At 48.0% G+C, this 25,534-nt stretch overlaps 1 protein-coding gene across 1 annotated transcript in view; it reads right to left on the bottom strand.

Moving 5' to 3' along the window:
- LOC134990257 (atrial natriuretic peptide receptor 2-like) overlaps positions 1-25,534 on the bottom strand; it is a gene marked incomplete at both ends in the record, with an annotated part of 139,378 nt that overhangs the window by 34,028 nt on the left and 79,816 nt on the right. The window contains 4 exons of the mRNA XM_063950667.1: positions 1,502-1,576; positions 21,849-21,969; positions 22,868-22,952; positions 23,049-23,181. Coding sequence (XP_063806737.1) covers positions 1,502-1,576; positions 21,849-21,969; positions 22,868-22,952; positions 23,049-23,181 — 414 coding nt within the window. The remainder of the gene's footprint in view (positions 1-1,501; positions 1,577-21,848; positions 21,970-22,867; positions 22,953-23,048; positions 23,182-25,534) is intronic.

The raw sequence follows: 25,534 nt of genomic DNA, 5'->3' as shown, positions 1-25,534 counted from the left end.
AGAGATACTGAGAGTGAGACAGACACGAACACTGAGAGATACTGAGAGTGAGACAGACACACACACTGAGAGATACTGAGAGTGAGACAGACACGCACACTGAGAGAGATACTGAGAGTGAGACAGACACGCACACTGAGAGATACTGAGAGTGAGACAGACACACACACTGAGAGCGAGACAGACACGTACACTGAGAGATACTGAGAGTGAGACAGACACGCACACTGAGAGATACTGAGAGTGAGACAGACACACACACTGAGAGATACTGAGAGCGAGACAGACACGCACACTGAGAGAGATACTGAGAGTGAGACAGACACGCACACTGAGAGATACTGAGAGTGAGACAGACACACACACTGAGAGATACTGAGAGCGAGACAGACACGCACACTGAGAGAGATACTGAGAGCGAGACAGACACGCACACTGAGATACTGAGAGTGAGACAGACACACACACTGAGAGATACTGAGAGTGAGACAGACACACACACTGAGAGATACTGAGAGTAAGACAGACACGCACACTGAGAGATACTGAGAGTGAGACAGACACGCACACTGAGAGATACTGAGAGTGAGACAGACACGCACACTGAGAGAGATACTGAGAGCGAGACAGACACGCACACTGAGATACTGAGAGTGAGACTGACACGCACACTGAGATACTGAGAGCGAGACAGACACTGAGAGTGAGACTGACACGCACACTGAGAGAGATACTGAGAGTGAGACAGACACGCACACTGAGAGAGATACTGAGAGCGAGACAGACACGCACACCGAGATACTGAGAGTGAGACTGACACGCACACTGAGATACTGAGAGCGAGACAGACACGCACACTGAGATACTGAGAGCGAGACAGACACGCACACTGAGATACTGAGAGCGAGACAGACACGCACACCGAGATACTGAGAGTGAGACTTACACGCACACTGAGATACTGAGAGCGAGACAGACACGCACACTGAGAGAGATACTGAGAGTGAGACTGACACGCACACAGAGATACTGAGAGCGAGACAGACACGCACACTGAGAGAGATACTGAGAGCGAGACAGACACGCACACTGAGAGAGATACTGAGAGTGAGACAGACACGCACACTGAGATACTGAGAGCGAGACAGACACGCACACTGAGATACTGAGAGCGAGACAGACACGCACACTGAGAGATACTGAGAGTGAGTGAGACAGACACGCACACTGAGATACTGAGAGCGAGACAGACACGTACAGTGAGATACTGAGAGCGAGACAGACACATTCTTAGATATCTGTAGCTGGGCCGGAGTATTAGATAAGATGGCGTCTCAGCGATGAGATAACGTACAGTGACATGATATACCCTGCTGTATAAGACACTTAATAAAAAGGCCCCATAGAGAGGTAATGAGAATGCGAGACAGACATTACTGACACGGGGAAGATACAGGACAGAGTGAGAGGGAAAGACAGTGACACACAGTAGAAACGTCACCTTAAAGTGTCCAGTATTGGCGAATATCTGATATTTTCCATGGGCTGTCATCAGAGAACCATAGCTGGAACCTCTCTAGGACAGAGCGAGACTGTCACACAAAGAGCGAGACTGCTACGCACAAACAGCGAGACTATCACACACACAAGGCGAGACAGTCACACACACTACACTACAACATACTCCTACACACACTATCCTGCACTACATCACACTCATACACACACTATCCTGCACTACATCACACTCATACACACACTATCCTGCACTACATCACACTCATACACACACTATCCTGCACTACATCACACTCATACACACACTATCCTGCACTACATCACACTCATACACACACTATCCTGCACTACATCACACTCATACACACACTATCCTGCACTACATCACACTCATACACACACTATCCTGCACTACATCACACTCATACACACACTATCCTGCACTACATCACACTCATACACACACTATCCTGCACTACATCACACTCATACACACAAACTGCTGCACTACATCACCCTCATACACACACTATCCTGCACTACATCACCCTCATACACACACTATCCTGCACTACATCACACTCATACACACAAACTGCTGCACTACATCACACTCATACACACAAACTGCTGCACTACATCACCCTCATACACACACTATCCTGCACTACATCACCCTCATACACACAAACTGCTGCACTACATCACCCTCACACACACTATCCTGCACTACATCACCCTCATACACACACTATGCTGAACTACATCACCCTCATACACACACTATGCTGCACTACAACACACTCATACACACAAACTGCTGCACTACATCACACACACACACACACACACACACACACACACACACACACACACACACACACACACACACACACACTATGCTGCACTATAACACCCTCATACACACAAAATGCTGCACTACAACACACTCATACACACAAACTGCTGCACTACATCACCCTCACACACACTGTGCTGCACTACATCACCCTCATACACAGACAATGCTGCACTACATCACCCTCATAAACAGACTATGCTGCACTACATCACCCTCATACACAAACTATGCTGCACTACATCATTCTCATACACACACTATGCTGCACTACATCACCCTCATACACACTATGCTGCACTACATTACCCTCATACACACACTATGCTGCACTACATTACCCTCATACACACACTATGCTGCACTACATTACCCTCATACACACACTATGCTGCACTACATCACCCTCATACACACACTATGCTGCATTACATCACCCTCATACACAGACTATGCTGCACTACATCACCCTCATACACAGACTATGCTGCACTACATCACCCTCATACACACACACTATGCTGCACTACATCACCCTCATACACACACTATGCTGCACTACATCACCCTCATACACAAACTATGCTGCACTACATCATTCTCATACACAGACTATGCTGCACTACATCACCCTCATACACACACGCTATGCTGCACTACATCACCCTCATACACACACTATGCTGCACTACATCACCCTCATACACAGACTATGCTGCACTACATCACCCTCATACACACACACTATGCTGCACTACATCACCCTCATACACACACTATGCTGCACTACATCACCCTCATACACAGACTATGCTGCACTACATCACCCTCATGCACACACTATGCTGCACTACATCACCCTTATACACACACTAAGCTGCATTACATCACCCTCATACACAGACTATGCTGCACTACATCACCCTCATACACAAACTATGCTGCACTACATCATTCTCATACACACACTATGCTGCACTACAACACCGTCATACACACATTATGCTGCACTACAACACCCTCATACACACACTATGCTGCACTACAGAACCCTCATACACACAAACTGCTGCACTACATCACCCTCATACACACACTATGCTGCATTACATCACCCTCATACACACACTATGCTGCACTACATCACCCTCATACACAGACTATGCTGCACTACATCACCCTCATACACACACTATGCTGCACTACAGCACCCTCATACATACACAATGCTGCACTACATCACCCTCATACACACACTATGCTGCACTAAAACACAGTCATACACACACTATGCTGCACTACAACATCCTCATACACACACTATGCTGCACTACAGAACCCTCATACACACAAACTGCTGCACTACATCACCCTCATACACACACTATGCTGCACTACATCACCCTCATATACAGACTATGCTGCATTACATCACCCTCATACACACACTATGCTGCACTACATCACCCTCATACACAGACTATGCTGCACTACATCACCCTCATACACACACTATGCTGCACTACAGCACCCTCATACATACACAATGCTGCACTACATCACCCTCATACACACACTATGCTGCACTAAAACACAGTCATACACACACTATGCTGCACTACAACATCCTCATACACACACTATGCTGCACTACAGCACCCTCATACACACAATGCTGCACTACATCACCCTCATACACACACTATGCTGCACTGTATCACCCTCATACACACACTATGCTGCATTACATCACCCTCATACACACACTATGCTGCCCTACATCCCTACAGCACCCTCATACACACAATGCTGCACTACATCACCCCTCATACACACTCTATGCTGCACTACAACACCATCATACACACACTATGCTGCACTACATCACCCTCATACACAGACTATGCTGCATTACATCACCGTCATACACAGACTATGCTGCACTACATCACCCTCATACACACACTATGTTGCACTACAGCACACTCATACACACAAACTTCTGCACTACATCACCCTCATACACACACTATGCTGCACTACAACACACTCATACACACAAACTGCTGCACTACATCACCCTCACACACACACTATGCTGCACTACATCACCCTCATACACAGACTATGCTGCACTACATCACCCTCATACACAGACTATGCTGCACTACATCACCCTCATACACACACTATGCTGCACTACATCACCCTTATACACACACTATGCTGCATTACATCACCCTCATACACATACTATGCTGCACTACATCACCCTCATACACAAACTATGCTGCACTACATCATTCTCATACACACACTATGCTGCACCACAACACCGTCATACACACACTATGCTGCACTACAACACCCTCATACACACACTATGCTGCACTACAGCACCCTCATACACACAAACTGCTGCACTACATCACCCTCATACACACACTATGCTGCACTACATCACCCTCATATACAGACTATGCTGCATTACATCACTTTCATACACACACTATGCTGCACTACATCACCCTCATACACAGACTATGCTGCACTACAGCACACTCATACACACAAACTGCTGCACTACATCACCCTCATGCACACACTATGCTGCACTACATCACCCTCATACACAGACTATGCTGCATTACATCACCCTCATACACACACTATGCTGCACTACATCACCCTCATACACAGACTATGCTGCACTACATTACTCTCATACACACACTATGCTGCCCTACAGCACCCTCATACATACACAATGCTGCACTACATGACCCTCATGCACACACTATGCTGCACTACAACACCGTCATACACACACTAAGCTGCACTACAACACCCTCATACACACACTATGCTGCACTAGAGCACCCTCATACACACAATGCTGCACTACATCACCCTCATACACACACTATGCTGCACTGTATCACCCTCATACACACACTATGCTGCACTAAATCACCCTCATACACACTATACTGCACTACATCACCCTCATACACACACTATGCTAAATTACATCACCCTCATACACACACTATGCTGCACTACATCACCCTCATACACAGACTATGCTGCATTACATCACCCTCATACACACACTGTGCTGCACTACATCACCCTCATACACACACACACTATGCTGCACTACATCACCATCATACAGACTATGTTGCACTACATCACCCTCATACACACACTATGCTGCACTACAACAGCCTCATACACACACTATGCTGCACTACATCACCCTCATACACACACTATGCTGCACTACATCACCCTCATACACACACTATGCTGCACTACAACAGCCTCATACACACAATATGCTGCACTACATCACACTCATACACACACTATGCTGCACTACATCACCCTCATACACAGACTATGCTGCACTACATCACCCTCATACACACACTATGCTGCACTACATCATCCTCATACACACACTATGCCTGACAACAACACCCTCATACACACACGATGCTGCACTACAGCACCCTTATATACACACTATGCTGAATTACATCACCCTCATACACACACTATGCTGCACTACATCACCCTCATACACAGACTATGCTGCCCTACATCCCTACAGCACCCTCATACACACACAATGCTGCACTACATCACCCCTCATACACATTCTATGCTGCACTACAACACCATCATACACACACTATGCTGCACTACAATACCCTCATACACACACTATGCTGCACTACAGCACCCTCATACACACAATGCTGCACTACATCACCCTCATACCACACACATTATGCTGCATTACATCACCCTCATACACACACTATGCTGCACTACATCACCCTCATACACACACTATGCTGCACTACATCACCCTCATACACAGACTATGCTGCATTACATCACCCTCATACACAGACTATGCTGCATTACATCACCCTCATACACACACTATGCTGCACTACATCACCCTCATACACAGACTATGCTGCACTACATCACCCTCATACACACACTATGCTGCCCTACAGCACCCTCATACACACACAATGCTGCACTACATCACCCTCATGCACACACTATGCTGCACTACAACACCATCATATACACACACTAAGCTGCACTACAACACCCTCATACACACACTATGCTGCACTACAGCACCCTCATACACACAATGCTGCACTACATCACCCTCATACACACACTATGCTGCACTGTATCACCCTCATACACACACTATGCTGCACTAAATCACCCTCATACACACACTATACTGCACTACATCACCCTCATACACAGACTATGCTGCATTACATCACCCTCATACACACACTGTGCTGCACTACATCACCCTCATACACACACTATGTTGCACTACAGCACCCTCATACACACACAATGCTGCACTACATCACCCTCATACACACACTATGCTGCACTGTATCACCCTCATACACACACTATGCTGCACTAAATCACCCTCATACACACACTATACTGCACTACATCACCCTCATAAACACACTATGCTAAATTGCATCACCCTCATACACACACTATGCTGCACTACATCACCCTCATACACAGACTATGCTGCATTACATCACCCTCATACACACACTGTGCTGCACTACATCACCCTCATACACAGACTATGCTGCACTACATCACCCTCATACACACACTATGCTGCACTACAGCACCCTCATACACACAATGCTGCACTACATCACCCTCATACACACACTATGCTGCACTGTATAACCCTCATACACACACTATGCTGCACTAAATCACCCTCATACACACACTATACTGCACTACATCACCCTCATACACAGACTATGCTGCATTACATCACCCTCATACACACACTGTGCTGCACTACATCACCCTCATACACACACTATGTTGCACTACATCACCCTCATACACACACTGTGCTGCACTACATCACCCTCATACACAGACTATGCTGCACTACATCACCCTCATACACACACTATGCTGCACTACAGCACCCTCATACACACAATGCTGCACTACATCACCCTCATACACACACTATGCTGCACTACATCACCCTCATACATACACACACTATGCTGCACTACATCACCATCATACAGACTATGTTGCACTACATCACCCTCATACACACACTATGCTGCACTACATCACCATCATACAGACTATGTTGCACTACATCACCCTCATACACACACTATGCTGCACTACATCATCCTCATACACACGCTATGCTGCACTACAACAGCCTCATACACACACTATGCTGCACTACATCACCCTCACACACAGACTATGCTGCACTACATCACCCTCATACACACACTATGCTGCACTACATCATCCTCATACACACACTATGCCTGACAACAACACCCTCATACACACACGATGCTGCACTACAGCACCCTCATACACACAATGCTGCACTACATCACCCTTATGCACACACTATGCTGTATTACATCACCCTCATACACACACTATGCTGGACTACATCACCCTTATACAAACACTATGCTGAATTACATCACCCTCATACACACACTATGCTGCACTACATCACCCTCATACACAGACTATGCTGCCCTACATCCCTACAGCACCCTCATACACACACAATGCTGCACTACATCACCCCTCATACACATTCTATGCTGCACTACAACACCATCATACACACACTATGCTGCACTACAACACCCTCATACACACAATGCTGCACTACATCACCCTCATGCCCACATTATGCTGCATTACATCACCCTCATACACACACTATGCTGCACTACATCACCCTCATACACACACTATGCTGCATTACATCACCCTCATACACACACTATGCTGCACTACAACACCCTCATACACAGACTATGCTGCATTACATCACCCTCATACACACACTATGCTGCACTACATCATCCTCATACACACACTATGCTGCACCACATCACCCTCATACACACATTATGCTGCCCTACAATACCTCATACACACATTATGCTGCACTACATCACCCTCATACACACAGTATGCTGCACTACATCACCCTCATACACACAATATGCTGCACTACAATACCCTCATACACACAATATGCTGCACCACATGACCCTCATACACATACTATGCTGCACTACATCAGCCTCATACACACAAAATGCTGCACTACATCACACTCATACACACACTATGCTGCACTACATCATCCTCATACACACACTATGCTGCACTACATCATCCTGGTAAACACATAATATGCTGCACTACAACACCCTCATACACACACTATGCTGCACTACAACACCCTCATATACACACTATGCTGCACTACATTACACTCATATACTCACAGTATGCTGCACTACATCACCCTCAGACACACACTATGCTGCACTACAACACCCTCATGCACACACTATGCTGCACTACATTACACTCATATACTCACAGTATGCTGCACTACATCACCCTCAGACACACACTATGCTGCACTACAACACCCTCATGCACACACTATGCTACACCACAGTTGTCTCATACACACACTACCATGTAATATAACCCCTCATACACACACATTATGCTGCATTACAATCCCCTCATACACACACTATGCTGCACTACAACACCCTCTTACACACACTATGCTGCACTACAACACCCTCACACACACACTATGCTGCACTACATCACCCTCATACACACACTATGCTGCATTACATTACCCTCATACACACACTATGCTGCACTACATCACCCTCATACACACACTATGCTGCACTAAATCACCCTCATACACACACTATTCTGCACTACAATCCCCTCAAACACACAATTTGCTACATTATAATCCCTTCATATACACGCTGTGCTTCACTACATCACTCTCATATACACTCTGTACTGCACTACAGTTGTCTCATACACTGTGCTGCACTACATAACCCCAATACACACACTATGCTGCATTATAATTCCCTCATATACACTCTGTACTGCACTACAGCTGTCTCATACACTGTGCTGCCCTACATCACCCCCATTCACACACTGTGCTGCATTATAATTCCCTCATATACACTCTGCACTGCACTACAGCTGTCTCATACACTGTGCTGCACTACATCACCCCCATACACACACTGTGCTGCATTATAATCCCCTCATATACACTCTGTACTGCACTACAGCTGTCTCATACACTGTGCTATACTACATCACCCCCATACACACACTGTGCTGCACTAGATCAAGATCATACACATACTGTACTGTACTATAAACCCTTCAAACACAAATTACTCTGCACTACATCTCCCTAACTAACACACCGTGCTGCACTACAGCACCCTCATACACACACTGTGCTGCACTACAACATTCTCATACACACGGTTGTACACTGCCACACTATAAAACATACAGTGCACTATAACCGCACAGCAGACAGAGAAGAGACAGCACAACAAAGTGGGTTGCTGGAGTAGAGGAGTCAGCGGAGTTTAGAATGGAATGGGTCAGAGCCACGGGCAGTCTGAGGTGACCCAGGTTCCTTTGCTAATTTGGAGTAATAGGAGGAGATAAGAAGAAGGTATATATATATATATATATATATATATATATATATATATATATATATATATATATATATATATATATATATATATATATATATAGGCGCACCATACTAGCCCTTTAAACCGGGACACTCATAAATTGCACAGGTTCTCCAGCTGCTTAAAATCAGGTGAAATGCAGGCTTGACATCAGTCAGCCAAAGAACCTGTGTCATTCCCGGTTTAAAGGTATAGTATGATAAGCCTATATATATAGGAAGTGTATATATGGTATAACAGGATGAGGTATAAGGAGGAGATTTATAGAATAATAAGAGCAGTTATAGAGAGGAGCTATATAGAACTACAGGAGGAATTATAGGCAACACGTATACAGAATAACAGGAAGCGTTATAGGGAGGAGGTATATAGAACAAAAGGAGATGGGGAGGAGGTATATAGAATAATAGGAGGAGTTATAGGGAGGAGGTATATAGAATAATAGGAGGAGTTATAGGTAGGAGGTATATTAGGAGATAGGGAGGAGGTATATTAGGAGATAGGGAGGAGGTATATAGAGTAACAGGAGGAGTTATAGGGAGGAGGTATATAGAATAATAGGAGGAGTTATAGGGAGAGGGTATATAGAATAATAGGAGGAGTTATAGGTAGGAGGTATATTAGGAGATAGGGAGGAGGTATATTAGGAGATAGGGAGGAGGTATATAGAGTAACAGGAGGAGTTATAGGGAGGAGGTATATAGAATAATAGGAGGAGTTATAGGGAGAGGGTATATAGAATAATAGGAGGAGTTATAGGTAGGAGGTATATTAGGAGATAGGGAGGAGGTATATAGAATAACAGGAGGAGTTATAGGGAAGAGGTACAGGTATATAGAATAGTAGGAGATAGAGAGGAGGTATATAGAGTAATAGGAGGAGTTATAGGGAGGAGGTATATAGAACAATAGGAGATAGGGAGAAGGTATATAGAGTAATAGGAGATAGGGAGGAGGTATATAGAATAATAGGAGATAGGGAGAAGGTATATAGAGTAATAGGAGATAGGGAGGAGGTATATAGAATAATAGGAGATAGGGAGAAGGTATATAGAGTAATAGGAGATAGGGAGGAGGTATATAGAATAATAGGAGTTATAGAGAGGAAGTATATAGAATAATAGGAGCAGTGGCGTAACTAGAAATTTTTCTCCCCCAAGCCAAAAAATTCTTCGGCACCCCCCCCCTCCCCACCCCCATAATTGGCAGTAGTAAAGGGACAAATATGTGCGCGCCAAAGGCGCGCGTCACCAAAAAGGGGTGTGGTTTCATTGAAATGGGCGTGGCTTCGCATAAAGGGGCGTGACATTGCAGGAAAAGACTACCTTATACCCCAGTTTTGCAACCTGCACGCCCAGACGTTAGCGACCACAGGAAAGAAATATAATCCTGATTCATGCCCCTTACATTATTTGTAATTTTTCCTCCTTATAGTAATGCCCAGTATACATTATGCCACATACTGCAATGGCCCTTAGACATTATGCCACACACAATAATGCACATGACACAATATGCACACACTGTAATGCCCCCGACACATTATGCCACACACCGTAATGCCTGTGACACATTATGCCACACACCGTAATGCCTGTGACACATTATGCCACACACCGTAATGCCTGTGACACATGACGACAGGAATCGCAAAGCCCGTTATACATTATGCTACACACTGCAATGCCCCTAATACATTATAGCACATACAATGTCTGTGACACATTATGACACACATCGCAATGACCCTGAGACATTATACCACAATGATCGTGATATAGTATACAACACACCGTAATGCCTGACACATTATGACACACACCGCAATGTCCGTGATACATTATGCCACACACCGTAATGCCCATTACACATTAAGTTCTACAGTAAGGCTTCTAATTACTTTTAAATTACCTGCTCGTTGCCAGGAGTTTCATGCTCTTGGTTCCATGCACGGTGTCAGGGATTTTCATGCTCAGGGTGTCATGCTCGTTGCCAGGGGTTTCATGCACTGGGTGTCATGCTCGTTGCTAGGGGGTAGTGCTTGTTGGTAGGGCCGTGCTCCCAGTGCCACATATGCCCCCAGTGCCAGATATTCCCCCACAGTGCCAGGTACATGCCCCCAGTGCCAAATATACCCCCCCAGTGCCAAATATGCCCCCAGTGCCAGATATTCCCCCACAGTGCCAGGTATATGCCCCCAGTGCCAGATATTCCCCGACAGTGCCACATATGCCCCCTCAGTGCCTGCTCCCCCCAGTGCCAGATATTCCCCCACAGTGCCAGGTATTTGCCCCCAGTGCCAGATATTCCCCCACAGTGCCACATATGCCCCCTCAGTGCCTGCTCCCCCCAGTGCCAGATATTCCCCCACAGTGCCAGGTATATGCCCCCAGTGCCAGATATTCCTCCACACAGTGCCAGGTATATGCCCCCAGTGCCAGATATTCCCCCACAGTGCCGCCAGGTACATGCCCTCAGTGCCAGATATTCCCCCACAGTGCCAGGTATATGCCCCCAGTGCCAGATATTCCCCCACAGTGTCACATAAGCCCCCTCAGTGCCTGCTCCCCCCAGTGGCAGATATTGCCCCACAGTATCAGGTATATGCCCCCCAGTGCCAGATATTCCTCCACACAGTGCCAGGTATATGCCTCCAGTGCCAGATATTCCCCCACAGTGCCACATATGCCCCCTCAGTGCCTGCTCCCCCCAGTGCCAGATATTCCCCCACAGTGCCGCCAGGTACATGCTCTCAGTGACAGATATTTCCCCACAGTGCCAGGTATATGCCCCCAGTGCCAGATATTCCCCCACAGTGTCACATAAGCCCCCTCAGTGCCGGCTCCCCTCAGTGCCAGATATTGCCCCACAGTGCCAGGTATATGCCCCCAGTGCCAGATATTCCTCCACACAGTGCCAGGAACATGCCCCCAGTGCCAGATATTCCCCCACAGTGCCGCCAGGTATATGCCCCCAGTGCCAGATATTCCCCCACAGTGCCGCCAGGTATATGCCCCCAGTGCCAGATATTCCCCCACAGTGCCACCAGGTACATGCCCTCAGTGACAGATATTCCCCCACAGTGCCAGGTATATGCCCCCAGTGCCAGATATTCCCCCACAGTGTCACATAAGCCCCCTCAGTGCCTGCTCCCCCCAGTGCCAGATATTGCCCCACAGTGCCAGGTATATGCCCCCAGTGCCAGATATTCCTCCACACAGTGCCAGGTACATGCCCCCAGTGCCAGATATTCCCCCACAGTGCCGCCAGGTATATGCCCCCAGTGCCAGATATTTTCCCACAGTGCCGCCAGGTATATGCCCCCAGTGCCAGATATTCCCCCACAGTGCCGCCAGGTACATGCCCTCAGTGCCAGATATTCCCCCACAGTGCCTGCACCCCTATTCCCCCCCCCCCTGCCGCTCCTTTGTGCTGGAGGGACACGGAGGGCACAGCGCGCGTCTCTCCTGTGTCCTTCCTGGCTCTCCTGTGGGTCTAATAAAGGAAGTGCCGGTTCGTGAGCCAATCAGAGCTCACGAACGGCACTTCCTTCATTAGACCGGCCGGAGAGCCAGGAGGGACACTGGAGAGGCGCGCGCTGTGCCCTCCGTGTCCCTCCAACACAGCAGCGGAGGGAGAGGAGACCGCAGATTGACATGCGGACGCTCGTCCGCATGTCAATCTGTTCTAAGTCAGTGGCGCCCCCGCAGCCCCTCGCCCCCAAGCCACCGCGAGGACTGCGGGGGCAGTAGTTACGCCACTGGGAGGAGTTATAGCGAGAGGGTATATAGAATAATAGGAGGAGTTATAGGGAGGAGGTATATAGAATAATAGGAGGAGTTATAGGGAGAGGGTATATAGAATAATAGGAGGAGTTATAGGGAGGAGGTATATAGAATTATAGGAGATAGGGAGGCGGTATATAGAGTAATAGGAGATAAGGAGGAGGTATACAGAATAATAGGAGATATAGGAAGGAGGTATATAGAATAATAGGAGGAGTAATAGGGAGAGGGTATATAGAATAATAGGAGGAGTTATAGGGAGAAGGTACAGTATATAGAATAATAGGAGGAGTTATAGGGAGAAGGTACAGTATATAGAATAATAGGAGGAGTAATAGGGAGAGGGTATATAGAATAAAAGGAGGAGTTATAGGGAGAAGGTACAGTATATAGAATAATAGGAGGAGTTATAGGGAGGAGGTATATAGAATAATAGAAGGAGTTATAAGGAGGAGGTATATAGAATAATAGAAGGAGTTATAGGGAGGAGGTATATAGAATAATAGGAGGAGTTATAGGGAGGAGGTATCTCCTATATAATAGCCCAGATCTGTGACTTTGTGCTTCATTTGCTAACGCTGGGCGGAGTCACAACACTGGGCGGAGTTAGTCAAATGAGTCACAGATCTGGGCAAATCTATAGGAGACTAGGATCAGAAGCAGATGGTATGGGCATGGCACAGGCAGGGGTGCATACCTCCCAGCTTTCTTCAGGAAGAAGGAGGGACACACATACGGTGAAAAGGGGGCGTGGACAAATAAAAGGGGCGTGGCTACGCGGGAGCACCCACGATCACGAGCCACGCCCCTGTTTTCGTCAGTGAGGGGGCATGCCCAGCGCTCTGTGAGCTGCTGGCATGCCCCCAGGGGTGGATTATGAGTCCGGGGGCCCCAGGGCACTTGAGACAGGGGGGCCTATCTCATTGCTGTGCCTGCTGTGGGTTTGGGAGCGTGGCCTAATTGCGGACACGTGGCCACGCCCCCTTATGCAAATTCCGGGAATTGATTTTTTTTTTATGGGATTTTGGCCCCTTAGCTAGGAGTAAATCCAGAGGGGGTGGTCGCTCCCCCTACACACCCGCACAGGCAGAAGAAAGCAGGGAGACTGCTGCCTCCCTGCAACACCACAGACCTGCCAACACGCAGCAGCGTGTGCTGACTGTAACACAATGCTGTTGCTGGCAGGACGGGGGAGCTTCAGAGCTGGGACAGAGCTACTCCAGCCGGGGGGCCCCCTAAAACTGTGGGGCCCACAGTACGTACCCCCTGCCCCCCCCCCTTAATCCGGCTCTGCTGCCGGACCCCCCCCCCCCCCTTAATCCGTACCCCCTGATGCCCCCTCACCCTCTGTCTCCACTAAATAGTCTAATCACCGCTGCTCTGCTAAGCAGAACAGCGAGTACAGGAGCTTCCCAACTGCCCCCCCCCCCCCACCACCACCACCACCACCACCACCACCAGACCCCCAAAAATGGGACTGTCCCGCGAAAATCGGGGCAGTTGGGAGGTATGGGGGTGTGTGAGGGGGTATGCCGTACAGACAGACGGGCACCGGCTCACTGTGTGCTTTACCACCCACATCAGCATACTCAGCAGGGGCTCTCTGACGCGGAGGAGCGTCACTTTCTGGAACACTCCAAGCTTCTTAGCTGCAGTTTTGTGGGGCACCTGCCGCTGTGCAGGTTCCGTACTGCCTCTGTTATCTCCAGCCCCGGCAACCCCACCGCTAGCTGCAGCGCTGCCACCCGCAGTGGAGTGCGCCCAGCTCCTTCACACACTTTAGCCGGTGGGTAGCGCTGCAGAAGTCCGCGCTGCTTGAAGGCTCCGACCCCCTCCTCCCTCCAGCCGCAGCGTCTCCTGGGGGCTAACCAGTCACTCCCAGTCTCCCCTTACCACAGTGCCCGGCAGCCGTGCGAGGTCCGCGGTGTGTGACTGAGGAGGGGGGAGGGATGCGGACGGGCAGAGGAAGCAGGACTCCAGCCTGAGAGAGTCAGCCATGCCAAGTCTCCACCTGCAGCAGATCCCAACAGGTTGGAGTGGAACAGCAGCAGCCAGCAGCAGTGACTCCGGTAACACACATCTGTCTGTCAGCACTGTTCTGTCCCTAATACCAATCTCTCCCGTGCCCTGTGTTCTGTCGGGTGGTATTCATGTGACCGCCGGTCAGCTGATCGACAGTCACATGACCTCCTACACCAGCCCGACGGGTCACTGTCCCGATGGTCGGCATGCCGACCAACAGGGACTATTTCCACTCGTGGGTGTCCACGACACCCATAGAGTGGGAATAGAACCCGTGGCGACCGCAGGTCGCCACCGAGCCCGCAGCGTGGCGAGCGCAGCGAGCCTGCAAGGGGCTTGCTGCACTCGCCCCTCCCTGCCGGGATCCCGGCGTCGGTATGCTGCCGGGATCCCGGCATCGGTAAGCTGACCGGCGGTCAGGAGACCGCCGGTCAGCCGTACTACACCCGTTCTGTCATGTCCCTGTCACCCCTGGCCTTGCCCTGTCACCCTTATCCTGGCCCTGTCACCCCTATCCTGGCCCTGTCACCCCTATCCTGGCCCTGTCACCCCTATCCTGGCCCTGTCACCCTTATCCTGGCCCTGTCACCCTTATCCTGGCCCTGTCACCCCTATCCTGGCCCTGTCACCCTTATCCTGGCCCTGTCACCCTTCTCCTGGCCCTGTCACCCCTATCCTGGCCCTGTCACCCCTGGCCTTGCCCTGTCACCCCTGGCCTTGCCCTGTCACCCTTATCCTGGCCCTATCACCCCTGGCCTTGCCCTGTCACCCCTATCCTGGCCCTGTCACCCTTATCCTGGCCCTGTTACCCCTATCCTGGCCCTGTCACCCCTGGCCTTGCCCTGTCACCCTTATCCTGGCCCTGTCACCCTTATCCTGGCTCTGTCACTCCTATCCTGGCCCTGTCACCCCTGTGCTTGCCCTGTCACCCTTATCCTGGCCCTGTCACCCTTATCCTGGCCCTGTCACCCCTATCCTAGCCCTGTCACCCTTATCCTGGCCCTGTCACCCTTATCCTGGCCCTGTCACCCCTATCCTGGCCCTGTCACCCCTGTGCTTGCCCTGTCACCCTTATCCTGGCCCTGTCACCCTTATCCTGGCCCTGTCACCCCTATCCTAGCCCTGTCACCCTTATCCTGGCCCTGTCACCCTTATCCTGGCCCTGTCACCCCTATCCTGGCCCTGTCACCCCTGGCCTGGCCCTGTCACCCCTGGCCTGGCCCTGTCACCCCTATCCTGGCCCTGTCACCCCTATCCTGGCCCTGTCACCCCTATCCTGGCCCTTTCACCCTTATCCTGGCCCTGTCACCCCTATCCTGGCCCTGTAACCCCTATCCTGGCCCTGTTACTCCTATCCTGGCCCTGTCACCCCTGTGCTTGCCCTGTCAACCCTATCCTGGCCCTGTCACCTCTGTCCTGGTCCTGCCGCCCCTACCCTGGCCCTGTCACTCCTATCCTGTCCCTGTCATTTCTGTCCTGGCCCCGTCGCCCCTGTCCTGGCACACCTCTCCACCCGCAGCATCTACAGACACCCTCCCCCATCCGCAGTCCCCCCGCACCCGCTACATTCTGTACATCGTGCCCTGCAGGTGCTGTTCACGCCGTCGCAAGGGGCTGCGCCTCCTTCACCATCGCACGCCCTTTCATTGTGCAATATTTAACCACTAACAAAGGAATGCAGGTAATACTCCATATAATACAAATATTGAACCCCAGATAGGCATGTAAGGGTTAAGGGGGCGTAGCCCCTTGCGACGGTGTGAAGAGCGCCCGTAGGGCGCGATGAAGCACCTAGTATAGAATAATAGGAGATAGGGAGGAGGTATATAGCATAATAGGAGATAAGGAGGAGGTATATAGAATAATTGGAGACAGGGAGGAGGTAAATAGAGTAACAGGAGGAGTTATAGGGAGAGGTATATAGAATAATAGAAGGAGTTATAAGGAGGAGGTATATAGAATAATAGAAGGAGTTATAGGGAGGAGGTATATAGAATAATAGGAGGAGTAATAGGGAGAGGGTATATAGAATAATAGGAGGAGTTATAGGGAGAAGGTACAGTATATAGAATAATAGAAGGAGTTATAGGGAGGAGGTATATAGAATAATAGAAGGAGTTATAAGGAGGAGGTATATAGAACAATAGAAGGAGTTATAGGGAGGAGGTATATAGAATAATAGGAGGAGTAATAGGGAGAGGGTATATAGAATAATAGGAGGAGTTATAGGGAGAAGGTACAGTATATAGAATAATAGAAGGAGTTATAGGGAGGAGGTATATAGAATAATAGAAGGAGTTATAGGGAGGAGGTATATAGAATAATAGGAGGAGTTATAGGGAGGAGGTATATAGAATAATAGAAGGAGTTATAGGGAGGAGGTATATAGAATAATAGGAGGAGTTATAGGGAGGAGGTATCTCCTATATAATAGCCCAGATCTGTGACTTTGTGCTTCATTTGCTAACGCTGGGCGGAGTCACAACACTGGGCGGAGTTAGTCAAATGAGTCACAGATCTGGGCAAATCTGTAGGAGTCGGAGACTAGGATCAGAAGCAGATGGTATGGGCATGGCACAGGCAGGGGTGCATACCTCCCAGCTTTCTTCAGGCAGACAGGGGTGCATACCTCCCAGCTTTCTTCAGGAAGAAGGAGGGACACACATACGGTGAAAAGGGGGCGTGGTCAAATAAAAGGGGCGTGGCTTCGCAGGAGCACCCACGATCACGAGCCACGCCCCTGTTTTCGTCTGTGAGGGGGTATGCCCAGTGCTCTGTGAGCTGCTGGCATGCCCCCAGGGGTGGATTATGAGTCCGGGGGCCCCAGGGCACTTGAGACAGGGGGGCCTATCTCATTGCTGTGCCTGCTGTGGGTTTGGGAGCGTGGCCTAATTGCGGACACGTGGCCACGCCCCCTAATGCAAATTCCGGGAATTGATTTTTTTTTTTTAATGGGATTTTGGCCCCTCAGCTAGGAGTAAATCCAGAGGGGGTGGTTGCTCCCCCTACACACCCGCACAGGCAGAAGAAAGCAGGGAGGCTGCGGTGTGTGACTGAGGAGGGGGGAGGGATGCGGACGGGCAGAGGAAGCAGGACTCCAGCCTGAGAGAGTCAGCCATGCCAAGTCTCCACCAGCAGCAGATCCCAACAGGTTGGAGTGGAACAGCAGCAGCCAGCAGCAGTGACTCCGGTAAGACACATCTGTCTGTCACCACTGTTCTGTCCCTAATACCAATCTCTCCCGTGTTCTGTCATGTCCCTGTCACCCCTGGCCTGGCCCTGTCACCCCTATCCTGGCCCTGTTACCCCTATCCTGGCCCTGTCACCCCTGGCCTTGCCCTGTCACCCCTGGCCTGGCCCCGTCACCCTTATCCTGGCCCCGTCACCCTTATCCTGGCCCCGTCACCCTTATCCTGGCCCTGTCACCCTTATCCTGGCCCTGTCACCCCTATCCTGGCCCTGTCACCCCTATCCTGGCCCTGTCACCCTTATCCTGGCCCTGTCACCCCTGGCCTGGCCCCGTCACCCCTGGCCTGGCCCCGTCACCCCTGGCCTGGCCTTGTCACCCTTATCCTGGCCCTGTCACCCTTATCCTGGCCCTGTCACCCTTATCCTGGCCCTGTCACCCCTATCCTGGCCCTGTCACCCTTATCCTGGCCCTGTCACCCTTATCCTGGCCCTGTCACCCCTGGCCTGGCCCTGTCACCCCTGGCCTGGCCCTGTCACCCCTGGCCTGGCCCTGTCACCCCTGGCCTGGCCCTGTCACCCCTGGCCTGGCCCTGTCACCCCTGGCCTGGCCCTATCACCCTTATCCTGGCCCTGTTATTCCTATCCTGGCCCTGTCACCCCTGTGCTTGCCCTGTCAACCCTATCCTGGCCCTGTCACCTCTGTCCTGGTCCTGCCGCCTCGTGCCCTGCAGGTGCTATTCACGCCGTCGCAAGGAGCTGCGCCTCCTTCACCATCGCACGCCCTTTCATTGTGCAATATTTAACCACTAACAAAGGAATGCAGGTAATACTCCATATAATACAAATATTGAACCCCAGATAGGCATGTAAGGGTTAAGGGGGCATAGCCCCTTGCGACGGTGTGAAGAGCGCCCGTAGGGTGCGATGAAGCACCTAGTATAGAATAATAGGAGATAGGGAGGAGGTATATAGAATTATAGGAGACAGGGAGGAGGTATATAGAATAATAGGAGACAGGGAGGAGGTATATAGAATAATAGGAGACAGGGAGGAGGTATATAGAATAATAGGAGACAGGGAGGAGGTATATAGAATAATAGGAGACAGGGAGGAGGTATATGGAGTAACAGGAGGAGTTATAGGGAGGAGGTATATAGCATAATAGGAGATAGGAAGGAGGTATAGAGAATAATGGGAGGAGTTATAGGGAAGAGGTACAGGTATATAGAATAGCAGGAGATAGGGAGGCGGAATATAGAGTAAAAGGAGGAGTTATAGGGAGGAGGTATATAGAGTAACAGGAGGAGTTATAGGGAGGAGGTATATAGAACAATAGAGAGGGGGAGGAGGTATATAGAGTAACAGGAGGAGTTATAGGGAGGAGATATATAGAGTAACAGGAGGAGTTATAGGGAGGAGGTATATAGAGTAACAGGAGGAGTTATAGGGAGGAGGTATATAGAACAATAGGAGACAGGGAGGAGGTATATAGAGTAACAGGAGGAGTTATAGGGAGGAGGTATATAGAGTAACAGGAGGAGTTATAGGGAGGAGGTATATAGAACAATAGGAGACAGGGAGGAGGTATATAGAGTAACAGGAGGAGTTATAGGGAGGAGGTATATAGAGTAACAGGAGGAGTTATAGGGAGGAGGTATATAGAACAATAGGAGACAGGGAGGAGGTATATAGAGTAACAGGAGGAGTTATAGGGAGGAGGTATATAGAGTAACAGGAGGAGTTATAGGGAGGAGGTATATAGAACAATAGAGAGGGGGAGGAGGTATATAGAGTAACAGGAGGAGTTATAGGGAGGAGGTATATAGAGTAACAGGAGGAGTTATAGGGAGGAGGTATATAGAACAATAGAGAGGGGGAGGAGGTATATAGAGTAACAGGAGGAGTTATAGGGAGGAGGTATATAGAGTAACAGGAGGAGTTATAGGGAGGAGGTATATAGAACAATAGAGAGGGGGAGGAGGTATATAGAGTAACAGGAGGAGTTATAGGGAGGAGGTATATAGAACAATAGAGAGGGGAGGAGGTATATAGAGTAACAGGAGGAGTTATAGGGAGGAGGTATATAGAGTAACAGAAGGAGTTATAGGGAGGAGGTATATAGAGTAACAGGAGGAGTTATAGGGAGGAGGTATATAGAGTAACAGGAGGAGTTATAGGGAGGAGGTATATAGAACAATAGAGAGGGGGAGGAGGTATATAGAGTAACAGGAGGAGTTATAGGGAGGAGGTATATAGAACAATAGAGAGGGGGAGGAGGTATATAGAGTAACAGGAGGAGTTATAGGGAGGAGGTATATAGAGTAACAGGAGGAGTTATAGGGAGGAGGTATATAGAGTAACAGGAGGAGTTATAGGGAGGAGGTATATAGAACAATAGAGAGGGGGAGGAGGTATATAGAGTAACAGGAGGAGTTATAGGGAGGAGGTATATAGAACAATAGAGAGGGGGAGGAGGTATATAGAGTAACAGGAGGAGTTATAGGGAGGAGGTATATAGAGTAACAGGAGGAGTTATAGGGAGGAGGTATATAGAACAATAGAGAGGGGGAGGAGGTATATAGAGTAACAGGAGGAGTTATAGGGAGGAGGTATATAGAACAATAGAGAGGGGGAGGAGGTATACTGTATGGAATAATATGATGAGGGCAGTGATAATTGGAGGAATGGGGAGTGAGATACTGATAATAATATACAGTATGGGTTAATAGAAAGGTTACATGCAGTGAAGAGTACAGTATATGGGATTATATAGTGCTTGGGGCAGTTAATAAAGGATAAGACAATGGGGTTCTCTCACTAACGACAGCGTGAGCCGGCTCCCGGCACATTTGTGGTATCGTTCAGAATTCCCAAACTGCAGTTCCTCCCATCGGATCCTCCACAGCATACTGGCTAGCTCCTTCTCCAACATCAGCTTCCTGCAGACAGACAGACGCAGCGAGTCAGGGGATCCTTGTTACTCTGCCCAAACTCAATGCCATACCTTTTATAATCCAAATGGGGGGAGGGGGGGAAATAAGCACCAAAAAAACATAATGGTATGACAAAATGGCTGAAAATATCTATAGCCCCCCCCTGTCATTTCCCACGCTGGCCGGACTGAGTGTGGGTGACCATATACTGGCCGAGCTCTAGAGGTATTTTCCTTTTTCTCATTTGGATAATGACGGATCAAAAAAAGAAAATATGTAATTATCAACTGAAAAAAATGGTGAACAAGAATATCGGAGGAGTGATTGCCTGCCTGCCCCATCCCTTTAGAATGTAAGCTCTCACGAGCAGGGCCCTCTTCCCTCATCTGCTTATCCCTCTATTACTTTAATAATATTCATCTGCACCACATCCAGCAATATTCTGCCACCTGATACTTATTCCAGTGTCATCTGCTGATGTAGCCATGTGTATTTACCCTGTACTTGTCCTATATTGTCATCAGCTGTAAGTCGCTATTGTCCCGCTTTGATTTTTATTTATGTGCTCTGTAATTGGGCGCTGCGGACCCCTTGTGGCGCCATATAAAGGATAATAATAAGTTGTGGTATATTAATGTCACTCTCTTGGCATTATATACAGTTATAGGGACTACTATGCAGGCTGAGTCTCAGAACTATTACCCAGGCCCCCAAAGCCCAAGGAGATTAGGAACAGCCCTAGCACTATAACATGGGCCGGCTAGCCTTTAGGACAGAGATTATACTGTCTCTTTGTGACCCCTCGCTTCCTTTGCTCCCAAAGGGACACCACCCTTGTGTTGATCAGTATTGGTTTCATTGGCCAGGTGTCTCCATACTTGTAGGTATATGATGGGACACTCACCTCAGAATAAGGATGCTCGCCATCCCAAATATAAGCAGGGTGATCCCCGCGCCAAGAGCCACCATCCCGAATGTGGAAAGAGGAGCTGGGAGACGGACACAGAAGAGACATTATATCCTGAATGCCGGCTCTATAAAAAAAGTGAGAGCAAGTAGGACTGTACTGTATGAGACTCACGTACTCTTCACACATGTGGGGTCCTCAGTATCAAAAACACAGGGGGGGCTGTCTAGGGGCGGAGAGCCCGCCAGCCACAGAATGGGAATTCCTGTCCAGTTCATTTGCTTTATTATTCCATCATAATGTCCGACAATCTACAGAAGAAAAGAGCAATGACGTTACCTGAGGAATATATATGAGATACTGTGTATCTGGGTAATAACGTGAGGAGGTGTAACTACTGGGTGATGTCACAGATGAGATACAATGTGATGTAACTACTGGGTGAAGTCACAGATAAGTTATAGTGTGAGGCCATGTAACTACTGGGTGATGTCACAGATGAGCTATAATGTGAGGCCATGTAACTACTGGGTGATGTCACAGATGAGATATATAATGTGATGTAACTACTTGGTGATGTCACAGATGAGATATAATGTGATGTAACTACTGGGTGATGTCACAGATGAGATATAATGTGATGTAACTACTGGGTGATGTCACAGATGAGCTATAATGTGAGGCCATGTAACTACTGGGTGATGTCACAGATGAGATATAATGTGATGTAACTACTGGGTGATGTCACAGATGAGATATAATGTGATGTAACTACTGGGTGATGTCACAGATGAGATATAATGTGATGTAACTACTGGGTGATGTCACAGATGAGATATAATGTGATGTAACTACTGCGTGATGTCACAGATGAGATATAATGTGATGTAACTACTGGGTGATGTCACAGATGAGATATAATGTGATGTAACTACTGGGTGATGTCACAGATGAGATATAATGTGAGGTCATGTAACTACTGGGTGATGTCACAGATTAGATATAATGTGATGTAACTACTGGGTGATGTCACAGATGAGATATAATGTAATGTAACTACTGGGTGATGTCACAGATGAGATATAATGTGATGTAACTACTGGGTGATGTCACAGATGAGATATAATGTGAGGTCATGTAACTACTGGGTGATGTCACAGATGAGATATAATGTGATGTAACTACTGGGTGATGTCACTGATGAGTTATAATGTGATGTAACTACTGGGTGATGTCACAGATGAGTTATAATGTGAGGTCATGTAACTACTGGGTGATGTCACAGATGAGTTATAATGTGATGTAACTACTGGGTGATGTCACAGATGAGATATAATGTGAGGCCATGTAACTACTGGGTGATGTCACAGATGAGTTATAATGTGATGTAACTGTTGGGTGATGTCACAGGTGAGTTATAATGTGATGCAACTATTGGGTGATGTCACAGATGAGTTTTAATGTGAGGCCATGTAACTACTGGGTCACTGATGAGTTATAATGTGATGTGATGTCACAGATGAGTTATAATGTGATGTAACTATTGGGTGATGTCACAGATGACTTATAATGTGAGGCGATGTAACTACTGGGTGATGTCACAGATGAGTTATAATGTGATGTAACTGTTGAGTGATGTCACAGATGAGTTATAATGTGAAGCAACTTTTGGGTGATGTCACAGATGAGTTATAATGTGATGTAACTATTGGGTGATGTCACAGATGAGCTCTAATGTGAGGTCATGTAACTACTCGGTGATGTCACAGATGAGTTATAATGTGATGTAACTGTTGAGTGATGCCACAGATGAGTTATAATGTGATGCAACTATTGGGTGATGTCACAGATGAGTTATAATGTAATGTAACTACTGGGTGATGTCACAGATGAGTTATAGTGTGAGGCCATGTAACTATTGGGTGATGTCACAGATGAGTTATAATGTGATGTAACTGTTGGGTGATGTCACAGATGAGTTATAATGTGATGCAACTATTGGGCGACGTCTCAGGTGAGTTTTAATGTGAGGCCATGTAACTACTGCGTGATGTCAGAGATGAGTTATAATGTGAGGTCATGTAACTACTGGGTGATGTAACTGATGAGTTATAATGTGATGTAACTATTAGGTGATGTCACTGATGAGTTATAATGTGATGTAACTACTGGGTGATGTCACAGATGAGATATAATGTGATGTAACTACTGAGTGATGTCACAGATGAGTTATAGTGTGATGTAACTATTAGGTGATGTCACTGATGAATTATAATGTTATGTAACTACTGGGTGATGTCACAGATGAGATATAATGTGATGTAACTACTGGGTGATGTCACAGATGAGATATAATGTTATGTAACTACTGGGTGATGTCACAGATGAGATATAATGTTATGTAACTACTGGGTGATGTCACAGATGAGATATAATGTGATGTAACTACTGGGTGATGTCACTGATGAGATATAATGTGATGTAACTACTGGGTGATGTCACTGATGAGTTATAATGTGATGTAACTATTAGGTGATGTCACTGATGAGTTATAATGTGATGTAACTATTAGGTGATGTCACCTCTTACACATAGGAGTAGAGTATATACATACACACACACATATCTTACACATAGGAGTAGAGTATATACATACACACACAC

Source organism: Pseudophryne corroboree, unplaced genomic scaffold (assembly GCF_028390025.1).
Source record: "Pseudophryne corroboree isolate aPseCor3 unplaced genomic scaffold, aPseCor3.hap2 scaffold_1153, whole genome shotgun sequence".
Classification (NCBI taxonomy): Eukaryota; Metazoa; Chordata; class Amphibia; order Anura; family Myobatrachidae; genus Pseudophryne; species Pseudophryne corroboree.
This window is presented reverse-complemented; position numbering and strand designations above follow the sequence as displayed.